This window comes from Halyomorpha halys, unplaced genomic scaffold (genome assembly GCF_000696795.3).
Source record: "Halyomorpha halys isolate HHAL.00 unplaced genomic scaffold, Hhal_1.1 Scaffold2115.1, whole genome shotgun sequence".
Lineage (NCBI taxonomy): Eukaryota > Metazoa > Arthropoda > Insecta > Hemiptera > Pentatomidae > Halyomorpha > Halyomorpha halys.
In genome coordinates, this window is record NW_027107994.1 from 4,111 (window position 1) to 17,736 (window position 13,626).

The 13,626-nt window shown below is 32.6% G+C and overlaps 1 protein-coding gene across 2 annotated transcripts in view; it reads left to right on the forward strand.

The window, feature by feature from the left end:
* Window positions 1-620: 620 nt before the first annotated feature.
* Window positions 621-13,626, forward strand: part of LOC106691150 (NF-X1-type zinc finger protein NFXL1) — a 35,765-nt gene continuing 22,759 nt past the window's right edge. Inside the window, exons 1-6 of one of the 2 annotated variants that reach the window (XM_014436829.2) lie at window positions 621-739; window positions 827-1,082; window positions 1,909-2,048; window positions 2,121-2,257; window positions 7,319-7,497; window positions 11,191-11,453. In XM_014436829.2, the coding sequence (XP_014292315.1) occupies window positions 866-1,082; window positions 1,909-2,048; window positions 2,121-2,257; window positions 7,319-7,497; window positions 11,191-11,453 (936 nt within the window). In that variant the 5' untranslated portion in view covers window positions 621-739; window positions 827-865. Of the gene's footprint in view, window positions 1,083-1,908; window positions 2,049-2,120; window positions 2,258-7,318; window positions 7,498-11,190; window positions 11,454-13,626 lie in introns of both variants that reach the window. The other variant, XM_014436828.2, reaches the window with a different exon arrangement.

Consider the following 13,626-nt stretch of genomic DNA (forward strand, 5'->3'; position numbering starts at 1 on the left):
CAAGATAAATTTTTTAAATCCCAAAATCATTACAACAAAAATTATTAAGCCAATTTCAGTAACTTCTATGGGGTTCTAGATGGTAAATCTGTTTACAGATGGGAAATTTATTAATCCGTATTCAAATGAGAAGAAAAGTAAATTTGCGCCGAAAGTGCTGCCATCTCTTGAAAAAAAACTTACTAAAAATCGGTACATTTAGCCTTAATTGAAATCACTAGTAAAAAAACGCTACGAACTTCTTTTGCATACCAATATTTCATACGGTCAAATATCTTCTTCCACTTTGTAGTATGTAGTTTAAAACAGTTAATAAATGTTGTATTGTGACAAACTAGTAAAATTTGTATTCATAAACTTAGTAGTTTGATGTACGAAGAGAAATAAAAAATTATTACGTTATTACAAAATTACATTATTCCAGCCTATAATTTATCTAAATTTGATTACTTTCTAATATATACCTGAAGGACGATGCCGAGCCTGCCTGATTGCTCAATGTAATCATTTTGAACAACACTTGATAAAAAAGTTAATCTTTAATATATCTCGGTGGGAACGCGCCTGGGTTTCTCAACGAGATTTATATCTTTCACCAAGGGGTTCCTATTTCCAAAGAGAAAAATCTTATCAACTGCATTATGATTGAAGAGGGGAACATCGATACCGTTGACGTTGCAAACGTTGCAATTATGGTCAACAGCCAATTGGTTTTTGCTTCAAATGTTGGTTTTGATTGGTACTGTTATCTACTGGTCGTCCTAATTGAAATTCCTTCTATTTGTTAATCCAATTTCATTAAAATCAATCTTTTTCCTGTGAACAGGCTTTTTCCGTCTTAGTTGCTGGTTTTAGTGTCAATAATATGGATAACAATCCTTCTAGAAACGTATTTCAACAGAAAACTTCTAAAAAAGGTAGCGCTAAAAAATCCATTCAGGAAAACAGGGAAAGAAAAACTGGAGAAGCTAAATTTAAAGAAGCTCAATTGAAATTACAACTGCTGGTCCAAAAACATTTAGAAGATAAGCATTTATCTTCCTCTGATGAAGAAGAAGAATTAGAGACAAACAATATTTTAGGTATATGTAGTATTATCTCACCATAAAAATTATAACATTTATTCTTTAAAGTCTTAATTTTAATTGGCCTAGTGGTCTAATATCAGATGAAATCTTAATACCAAGATCAGTCTGATGGCCCCTGATAAATTATCATTGTAAATTACTATTGCTGTTAGCTAACTATATCCACTTTAATTCTTATAAGTTATTTATCAATGAAAATTTAAGCCTTTGATACGTCTGATTGTTATGCTGTGACCAAAATGTTCTTTAATTGGTCTATTATTTAATTATTAGTTGTATTGAGTCCGTGAGAATGAAAGTTTTTTTGAGTCCCTTATTTATTGTATGAAATTAAAGTTTTTGTTAATTTACTTGAATGATATATATATTGTAATAGTACTTTTATTATTTAAGTTGATAATATTTACTTAAATACTATGTTGGTTATATACAAATATTATATAATTCTATTGTATCAAAAAAATGAATGTCTTGCAATAAATAAAAATAACTTATGCCGCTTTCTTTCTCACTGGCTTAATCAACCCATTTTTTAATTAGCTGAATGTAATTAAATGTTTTGTCAACTTCATTTATTGATTTTTTTTATTTTGTAATTATCCTGATGCCTTAAAGGTTAAGTTATTAGGACCACTCCATCCATTATCCAGATCCATTATGCTTTGTAAAATTATGGCCACCTCGAGTAAATGATGACACATAGCTCCATATGGACAGTCTAGGGTGTCCTCAGAGATGTATTTCTTGCGGGTTTGCCAGATTTTTAGAAAGGTGGTATTTCTTTTTAAATCCTCGTTAATCTATAATTTACTGTTTTCAGGATATGTAATCAAGAATTATTCCCAATATGGTGGGAAAAATGAAGATTTACAACGTACCCAGAATTTTTTAGAAAATGTTTTCCATTCTGGTGCTGCTGCTTGTTTGATTTGTATAGCAACGGTTAAGCGAAATAACCAAGTAATTTTATTTTTCATTGCTCATAATCTGTGGATTTTTGTTTTATCGGTAAGTTGGATTTATATTTTTCAGATATGGAGTTGCTCATCTTGTTTTGGGTTTTTCCATTTACTATGTATTCAAAGATGGGCTAAAGACAGTATTGCTCATCAAAAACTTGCTGTTGAAGAAAGACCTGGTTTTAAAACAAACAATATTTTATGGCAGTGGTAATTAATATTTTTATTTTTGTTGTTATCTCACAGAAATTATATACTTATCGCAATTGTAATATTTATTTGGGTGTGACTTTACTCCAAAAAATTCTGTTTAACAAGGGGATGACAGTGAAGGCGTCTCCAATTTTAACCAAATTTTATTTGATGACTACATCCAATACAATTGGAAACATATTCTGGTATTCCTTCCCATGGGCCTAGCCAAATAAAAAAAATTGTTTTCAGATTTTTTTGTTTTTACCTTAATTGTTTACTCTTACTATTTTGCATCTAACAAAGCATAGTATTTTGGATTATTATTTTTTCATATAGAATACTAAAACACAGTGGTGTCATGCGTCGCCTTATATCTTTTCTTTTTTTTTATATCTCGGAAGGAAAAGCTATGTTAAAGCTTAAGTGTTTTGAATTCAGATTTTTGCTTGACATGGACGTGGTTTTTATAAAAAAAAAAAAAAAAAAAAACAAGACCAGTTACATACTAAAGCTAGAACTAAATCTGTGCAGACCATATAGTATTAATGAGCTCAGGCTGTTGAAAAGTAAAAAAAAAAAATATATGAGGAGAAGATGGTTGGGGGTGCGGTCAAAATGAAACACAAATAAGTTGGTGTAACCTATTGTTACACCAACTTATTTGTGTTTCATTTTGACCGGACCCCCAACTATCTTCTCGTACGTCATTCACGGTCAACTATTTCTCATAGTAATTTTAAAAAATATATAGTTACATCAAATAAAGCAGGTCATTGTTCTAGTATTTTTATTTTTATTTCCAGGCAATGGTTTTGGTATAAAACAACTTCTTATTTATTTTCAGCAAACATGAATATCTTTCATAGTTCCCAAAGAATCCAACCAATCGATTTCCATCCAAGTATGCCAGTTGGATCAACTAAGTCAATTTGAATGTGAATTTTTCCCAAAAAATGATCAAATGATAACAGAAATTTTAGGTATATATATGCATTTTTTAATTTATGGTATTTTTGGAATGCTGAAAACAGATATGAGCTTGATTTATATTTAAACAAATTTTTTTGACCTGGTTTACATGAAGCAACTGCATTTTTTCTGATCTTTTCTGTGGCCTAATGATTTATTTATTAGTCAATAAAGTCAGAAATTGTTTGTAGTATTATACGATGATTTTTTAGTATCTCTACCTCGATCTGAAATCAAACTTATTTGTTCCTGTTCCAGTTAAAATGTTTTTATATGAACTAAATTAATTTATAAAGTTTTCTTAAAAAGGAACTTGTTTATTTACTACTAATGTATGTGTTGTTAAAAACATTAACCTATAATATTAAATATATTCCATGATTTTAATAAATGAATTGGCATACAGTAAATAATTCCTCATTGACTGATGTAATGGACCTTTAAATTAATCTTAGAGAAGAAAATATATGTTCAATATTTGCTTGAAGTAACTATGCTTTTCTGACTTTCCAATAATGATCAATGGCTTCGAATAAATTTGATTTTGATCTCCCCAAACCTTCTATTGTTGTCTTCCTCATTTTGTTTGGTAAACAATATACCTTTTATTACTTTAAGTATTCCTTTTATGTCATCAAAAATAATATATTCTACTCAATGTTTTTCATTTGGATGGTTAATTATTATTTTCCATGTAAGTTTTATTTCGTGGAACCCTTCCTACATGTTCTCACTATACGTCTATGTTTTTTTCATCTACGTTTTGGGGCTCTTCCTTTATGTTTGTAATAATGCCTTCTTTAAATATAATGATGAGTATCACTTGCAAGCCAGAGCCCTGCCAATCAACATGGCCATGTACCTCAGTGGAATATATATGAATAACCTAATTTAAAATGTTTAGAAGCATTAAAATATAAGCTAATGTTGATTAAAAAATACATATATAACTTATTACTGATTATAAATAAAAATAAAGAAGATGAAATTGTGAAGCGGTTCAACAGCCAGGGTGACCAATTAAAATTTACAATTGAAAAAGCCATGAACAACAATATTATATATTAAACTTGAGATTGATATTAAATAAAGATAATATGAAAATAGAAACAAAATGGTTCAAATAATCCTAACCAATAATAAGTTATAAAATTTTAAATTATCTATCCAATCATCCATAGACAGAAAAAGTAGACACGATAAAAAACTTTATAAACAAAACCCAAAGAATAATTAATGAAAAATATATGAAAGAAATAAAAACATTAATATACCATTTATTAAGAGAAAATGAATAACCATAAATACTGATATACAAATTATGGTACAGTAAGAACAGTGATAATAAAGTCATGATTGGTGCGACAGTACGTTACCGAGCCTGGGCCTCCTCTAGTAGCTCCTGCCAGGCCATCCTATCTTCTGCTGAAACTCTCCAGTTTTGGGTTCCCAGGAGGACCCGTAGATCCATAGAAACAGCATCCAACCATCTCATGTTCGGCCTCCCCACTCTTCTCATTCCATGTACCTGCTTGGATAGGACCTTATTTGGGATGTCAACACCGTGTATCCTTGCCACATGACCTGCTTATTGGAGTCTACCCAACCTTATAAACTTGACATCATTGTCTGTGTACAAAGCCAATAGCTCTGTGTTCTTCCTTTTTCTCCTTACATTTCCCTTTCTAACAGGTCCAAATATTTCTCTCAAAATGGACCGCTCTAAGACCAAGAGTCATGCTTCATCAGCTTTAGTGAAGTTCCAAGCCTCAGACCCATATGTGACAATGGAACGTACAAGTATTTGATAGAGATTAACCTTGGTCTCATTAGAGAGCAACCCGCTTGTGAAATGTCTTGCCAGACCAAAGCAGCATCAGCTGGCAGCAGCAATCCTTTTGCTAATCTCCTGAAAGATATTGTTTTGGCTGTTCACTTCAGTTCCCAGGTATATGAAACAGCTCACCCTCTTGAACTTGAATGAACCTGCATCAAATGTTCTTGTTTCTGATCCACATCCTCCAGCGCTCAAGTACTTTGTCTTGTTCTCAATAACTACAAGACCCAGTTTTCTTGCAGTACCCTCCACAGCAAGGAATGACTCTCTCAGGCTTTGTTCCGATCGGGCAATAATGCCGAAATCGTTGGTGTACCCTATTAACTGGACTGCGTTGTTAAATATAGTGGCATGGAGTTGAATACCTATCTCGCGAACAGCCTTCTCCCCTGCAAATTTATAAAGGAGACATGCTATTCGCCTTGTCTCACACCACAATTAGTGTCGAAGGAGTCTGATAAGTTATGGCAGATGCGAACAACACAATTTGAACCAGTCGTAGTCATCTTCACCAATCGTATGAGTTTTTTCGGAACATTCATTTTTTCTAGGGCCTGGTAAAGTTCTGGATGGGTTATTTAAAGTCCACAAAAAGATTAGTAACAGTCCCATGTTCTTTGCATTTCTTTAGAAATCGTTCTTAGAGTGAATATTTGATCTGTTGTGGACCTTCCTCTTCTGAACCCTGCCTGGTATTTACCCAGTTCTCTTTGAGGAACAAGTTTCTCAAAGAGAATATTGGAGAGCACTTTGTATACGCACGAAAGGAGAACAATATATAAGGAAAGATGTGATAATAAAGTAACAAATAATAAAGCGAAAAGCAAAAAGACATAAAATGATATAAAAAATCAAACTACACAGATTATTATAAAAATACAAATAACAATAAATATGAAACAATACTTAACAATATGGAGAATAATGAAAATAACTTTGGAGATTATCAATAAAATTCTTTAAAATAAATTATGTAACAGAATTAACTGAAAATTTATATAAAATATTATAAATTTTTTTTTTTTAAATATCTTCATTGAAATTTACAACTAACTGTACATAATACATTCAGTAAATTTGATCTCAGTTATAATGGAGTGGTACAGGCGAATAGTGAAACTACCTATTGGTAGCACTGTAATGATGTTTTTACATCAGCAGGTCTCGTGGCCATCTTCTTTTCAGGTGCCTCGGGCGATTGTCAGGAATGGAAGAGGAAGCAAGGTTATAAACAAGTGGTTTGGGAGTATATAATGGAAGGAATGATATCTGGTTCAGTTACATATGGAACATTAAGGTCTTTATGTATGATTTAATTTGTGACAAAGTAAGGAGCATTGAGGATAATTTTGGATTGGATACAAAAGGAATTTGAAGGTTTAGTGGAGACCCAAAGTTCAACTCTATATGTCCGTATATTGGTCTTATTACAGTCATATAATAAAAGCCTCTTAAAAGTTTACGACAAAGGAGTTGTCAGTAGTTAGATTTTCTGTAAAGTTAAGAAAATTTTGAATTATCTAATTTATACTTTTAGTTTGTTAGTCAATTTGGTGTAATACATTTTGTGAGTTGGATATCTGGTTCTATGCTACTTCAACTAAAAACACGAAGGTAACAGTGCTGACATAACAATAGCTTTACAAAAAACCATAATTCTGATCTTAAAAATGATAATCATTTATAAATTCCAGTTATAATAGCATCCAATTTACAATATTCCTGAAATAAAAATTAAAAAGGAAAGCTCTCTACGGAGACAATACCATAACAATAGTAATAGAGGGGAGGGTTTAAAGGGATTAAGCTAGGGATTTTAGTCCAGTCTGATGGTGAAAATTAAAAAGAAAATAGTAGTATATTATATAATTTAACTAAAACTTGACTAAATATTTTATATAGATAAGGACAATGTATACAATTGAGGCAAGATTAATAACTATTGTGTGTTTTATTAAGAAAAGGATATGCTAGTATATTTTATGGAATGGTGAAGTTTCACATGTATCATCCTTTAGATTAAAGAAGAGCCCCAAAACGTACATGAAGGAAATATATATCTCTAGTGATAAAATGTTTCACAAAATAAAACTTACCTGGAAAGTAATATATTGTAGTGATATTTTTAAGTCTCTTATCAAATGAATTCTGAATATTTTAACTTATATTTCCATAGCTACCCAATAAATACAGTGTAGCAATTTTTACTTTTCATATAAATAACTTTTTAAAAAAAATTAAATAAGCATCACAATACTTTTTTTTTTCAGCCCAAAGTGTCGTAAGGATTATGAACAAACCTTTATTCCAAATGCTTATTTATGTTTCTGTGGCCAAAAACATAATCCAGAATTTCAACCATGGTTAGTTCCTCATTCATGTGGAGAAGTTTGTAATAAAAGTCTTTCTCCTTCATGTGGTCACTATTGTTTATTGTTATGCCATCCAGGTATTTTTTTATTTATTTTTTTTCTATACATTAACTGACTTGTCTTTTTCTAGCAAGTCAAGCAGGCCTTATTTCATTGTATATTTAATTTTACTATTATTTTAATTTGAATATTTAAAACCAAGACTTTCTAAATTTCACCTTCCCATTAATAGATTGCACATAATTATAAATATTATTAAATTTAACTTACAAATCCTACAATTCCCCAGGGATCTGTGCTATCTCCAATACCTTTTTCAGTATATACGGCTGAAACTGTTGGAGCCAAGTACAACAAGGCTATTGTAGCTGTTTATGCCAATGATATAGCCATCTACAGTAGTTCAATCAACGCAGAGACAGCTCTGCAACAGGCGGAAATAAACAAGAAACTGGAAGGGCTGAATATTACAGTTAATCCCAAGAAGATCGACTGTATTATTTTCTCCTTCCAGAAGAACAAGCATCCTCTCCCTAAAGCCTATAAGGTGGAAGGGTGCGAGAATAGACCTACAGGCACTATAGTATATCTGGGTTTCACCCTTGACAGACACCTAAGACTGGCTCGCCATTGTAATAAGAAGATCAAACAGGTTAGGTCCAAGTATTACAGGGCTTAATCACCTGCTAACTTCTCCTAATCTTTCTCACCGCCTCAAATTAATGATCTACAAAAATGTGCTGAGGTCAACCCTGCTCTATGTAGCACCAATGTTGACCAACGGCACCTTCAACGGCCAAGAGTCTCCAACAGTATTAAAGTGGTATACTGAGATGTATAGTATAATATATACAACATTTGAACTACCGACAGTGACAAAATTTATATTGAGGAGACATATCAAATTTTTTGACAGCCTTCAGTATTGTACAAACCCATTATTTAGGACACTGACACCGATAGGACAGCCACAAAGATGGTAGACACACACAACCCATTTTCATCATGACTTTATCCCCACGTAGCCATGGGGCTTAGAAGAAATAAACAAATTCTTTCCCTAACTGGACTGCAGCCAAGCTTTCGAGAGCGTGTCCCACCCGCTACTACTCCGCAGACTGGAGGAGTTCAAGTTCCCCTCCTCTCTATGCCAACTGATGAAAAGCTACTTCAGCAGATTTTTTGTTGTATGAGTCAGCGAGAGCTTTTTGACTCCCATCCCCACCACCTGCAGAGTATCTCAAGGCTTGTTACTGGGACCTTTACTGTTTGTCATTATCACGGCACTAATGATCTGAATGCAGTATCAAGTTACAGTGGTAGCAGCTTATGTGAACGATATCGGCATCTACGCTTCCATAATGCTAAAATGGCTCACCCTGGAGAAAACACCACAGCCAACATCAGCTGGTGGTCAAGCTGGGAGATCAGGGTGAACCTAGTCAATGCTGACACCATTGTGATGTTCTGGAAAGGAAAGAAGCCTCTACCCACCCACTTCAGGGTCTACGAGATAAGCCAGTGAATCTCCACCTTTTCCACTCTTGTCTGAGAGAAACTTAAGCTAGCTCACCAAAAGATTTACAGGCTGTACCATCTGTTCAAGTCACTACAGCTTTTCCTTCAACTGAAGCTGCAAATTTATAAGGCATCAGACCTACCCTGCTCTATGGTGCACCTCTGCTATGCCACCTATATTAAACCATGTTGAAGCAACTGCGGAGTTATCTTGTTTTTTTTTTTATGACCCCCTTACTGGTCAATTCTGACCTATGGGGGGAGGGGGTTTCCTAGAGGTGACCTATTCTAACCATGATGGGGGTCAAGTTTTTCATCAGTATATGGGACCGCCATGAAAATGAAAAAGTCCACCTCCAGGCCGGATTCCAATTGGCACCACCTTCAGTTCTCAGGTTGCTAAGGCCTTAACCTCCTAAGCTACAGACGGCCTGCTCTGCAGAGCTATCAGAACTCCGTCCTGCAGCAGATCTTCCAAGGTATCTCACTACAGAGGGCTGTATACAAAGAACTACAACTCCTCTCTGTCCCATAATGACAGCAAATGAAATTCCTTGATGGGCTGAAGCTCATTTACAAGCTGAAGTCTGGGCCAACCCACTCTTCCGAGAAATTGTCTCTCCACCAAGACCTGAGAGGTGGCAAGGAACCATCCCTCTGATAGATATACATGCCGAATGAAGAGGTTAATGTTTATTTTAATAGAGATAACTGGGAATTCTATTATTTCTTTTCATTACTTTCATGGATATATTTCTTCAAACTTCTAGAACATAATTGAAAAATGTTGACCAAATAATAAATTTCTTCATTCAGTCTTCTTATAGGAACTTCTTGATTTGGGATGTAGAAGAGAAACATTTAGATTTGGTATGTTTCCTTATTCGGAAGGTTAAAGATCTGTGGTCACTTAATGGTACTACGTATTGGGTGGGCCACAGGCAGGATTTCTGGGTGTCAGCACACTCTAGCGACTGAATGATTTGAAAAAAGAAGTTCGGAAAATTCTGGTAGAGTGACACATATGTAGTAGTAATATCTGGTACTAATAACAACTTTCCCTGTTATTATGTTGTTTGTTAAAAAATATTGGTGAGTTTAAAAGCCTCTTTTGGTTAGACTATTTAAGGATTCCTGACAGATCTGGTAGTTACATTATGTCCATTATTATCGCATCTACTAATTAGTGCAATCTCTACTTCTTATCCATTTTCCCTTATAGTACATATTTTTACCACTTTTTTCATTATAACACTTGCTGAGAGAACTATGGAAGATTTTCAGCACGAAGAGCCAGTGGAGCTATAGACACAAACATCACAGAGAAAGGATGCTAAATGAATTAGTAAAAAAAAAAAATAAATAATGTTTAGAAGCAGGACTGAGAGATCATGTTTCAAGATCAGAGAATGTCCGAGAGTCCTTTCTTGTGATAACAACAGTACAGAGAAACGAGACAAACTTGTTTTGATTGTTGAGTACAAACAGTTTTCTAACATACAACTCACCATGCATTCACTAAATAAGGCAAAGTTGAGAATGTCCATTTGTTTGATAATATAAAGAAGAGTTAGCAAGACACAACAAAAAGATATTTATTTTATTATAAAATACTGAGGAAACATTTATCCTAAAGACTTCCTTTGAGCAAAGTGACATAAGGTGACAAAATGGAAATACTGGACAAGTTCAGATGCTGCTGATATATTATGTTGTATAAGTCAAATTATAAGAGAAAAGAACCTACCAAACTATTTGGGTGGTAGCATGTTTAGTGCTTTAATGGGTTTTTAAGATAAAATTGCTAATAGTAGTTGTGTTTCAACTGTTTAATTTATTTAAAAAATGTGTGGGGGGGATTTTAGTGAATTAGATATCTAGAAATAATAAAAGCAGTTAGATAAATGTACCTGACTGACTTTATCATGCATTAAAAGACAGAAGGGGTCATATTAAATATTGAATTTTAGCTGACACTCCATTCAATAGTTATGATTAGTAAAATATCCCGACAAATAAGTGCATAGTTAAATGAGCTACTCTTAAACCTCAAAGAGAGGCAAACAATGGGCCATTTTAAAGTATCATTGGCTGCATGAAGTTGAATACAGTGGACAAGAAATTGAAGATCTTTTTTTTTTAATTTCCTTAGTATCATGTCTATGGTGATCGTTTCTTATTACCTTAAATATATATGTTGATAATGATTACTAAATTATTTTTGATGTTACTATTATTTCTTTGCTTCCCAGGACCTTGCCCCCCTTGTCCCAAAACCATCTCTATCAATTGCTATTGCAAGAAAGGTGGAAGGAAAACTGTTCGCTGCAGCGAAAAAGAATGGTCTTGTGGTGCTGTTTGTGGAAAGATACTCCAATGCAAGCAACATTCCTGTCCAGAAATTTGTCATCCATTCCATTGCTCTCCATGTGGTAAGACTTCCCTTGTCAGTTGTGATTGTGGTGCTGAGAAGTCACTTAGACTTTGTACTCAACTCCAATGGCATTGTAGTAAGGTAGGTAGGAAGAATTTTTTTCTTGAAGTTCTTTAAACTTTTATTATTTATATGTGTAAAATTAATAACCCATTTCTAGGTGAAGGTTTTCAAAATTAGCTTTATTTTTCTGTGCTGTCCATCTATCCTAGCATTCACTTGTATTTATGTTCATAAGTACTTATAGTTATCCCTTTTAACGTTAAATGAATAGTGGGGTTAAGCGCTAACACAAGTAAAATAAATTTCCTGAAGAAATATTAATAACAATCTTAAAATATCCCTATGAAAAACATGCCACTTTATATTCCAATTCTAAAATAGAGAGTGATAATTCACAACTAGACCAGATACTAATTATAATGGGCAAACGTCAAGTGAAATACAAAAGAATGGAGTAAGCCTAAGCATTATATTGAATATTTATTCATTTATTCATATAAATTATCATATTCTAAATTAAATTGATCTAATTGAACTAAGCCTTCAAATTATACCCAATTACATATCCTACTTTTATAATTTCTGACATGCCACCTTTAATACCAATTTTAGAAAAGGTTTTAATTTTATTTTAATTAATGATAACCATAGTAAATTGATAGAAACGTCCTTCACAAGGGATGCCATAATCAATTTCTCTTTTTTTCCCAGCTAGTACTTCTAATACATATCAAACTAAATCTTAAACAATGGTGACCTCGTTCTGAATATCTTGACAACAATGGAAACAATAAAGAAAGAGATGAAGTTTAGAAATAGAAACTACTGATAACTAAAACCAGTCAATGACAGGGATAACACTGTCACCTTCAAAACTCTCAGAAATTATTATTTGACCAGCAATCTTTCAGAAGAATTGTTAGGAAATGAATTTTAATTGACCAGGGATTCTTCATAGAGCCCCTCTAACTGGGATAATTTATGTCTATAAAAATTATCTTTGAATTTCTTAAGAAATACATTATTACTTGTGACAGAAAATTTTTCATTTAACCCAACTCTAATTCCTACAAGTTGAAGTGGCATTTCTGAAGTTGGAGATTGATTAGGAATCTGAGATTAAGACACTTTTCTTCTCTGGTGGTGACCCCATATACCTTCTTTTCCATTTGTTTAATTTCTTCCTCAGCATCAATTATACATGTTATGGGTGTTCTGAGATCTCTAAAATTTCTTTAAAGGTTTCTTTCCCTGTTTTGAGAATTTCACATTCATTAATTAATGTAGAATCAACTCCTTTCTGTCCATCAGAAATAGTTACCCTTTTTTAATTTCCATATGATTGCCAGGAGAAGTTCTTGGTATTTTAGGCCCACTATTTTCAGCAACCAGAGGTTTCTTTCCTGTCTCCAGATTCTCAATTTCCTGGCAGCTATGTTCTATTTCGTCGAGTTTTCTATCAATAACAAACAAAATAAATTTTCTGTTTTTTGCTATTATTTTTTTTGGAACAACAGAATTATATATACTCTTGCTGAGCCTAGCAAAATAAACTTACAGCTTATTTAATTTAAAACCAAATTAAATAACTTAATTTCCATAAAAGATGAATATGTTATGATCAGTTTTGATGTTAAATCTTTTTTTCACAAATACACCATTTAAACTAGTATAGAAATTGATATTTAGCAATTGGGACAAAATTGAACCATATACCCTAATAAAAAATAGAACATTTTTGGAAAGAATCAAAATTTCTTCTGAAAATCATTATTTTTCTTTCCAAAAACAGATATACCGGTAAATTTTTTAATTTTCTAGCAGAAAATGGCCCTCATACCAAAGAATTTCTCATATATCTTTTCAAATAATAAAATTCACTTATTTCAGAAAAAAATATATAAAAATTATATATCAATATTACTGATGAAACTCAATAAATGGGCAGATTAGTGAGAAAAACTTTTAGTTCACGATATATATATTGTGTATATGTGCAGAGTCTATTTGGTCAGTATATATAGTTGTTGGTTTGATGTCTTAAGTCCTGGAAGTAAGTTGGATCTTATATTAAGTCGGTTATGAAAAATTATATTATAGTGAACTAAACTTACACATAATTATATTTTAGAAAAAGAAGTGATGTTTTACTGTTTTTTTTTTAATTTTTGACGTCCTGTAATATGGAGAATATAAGTGAAGGTATGATTGTATCTTAAGAAGCAGATTAATGTTTTGATGTATGTAACTA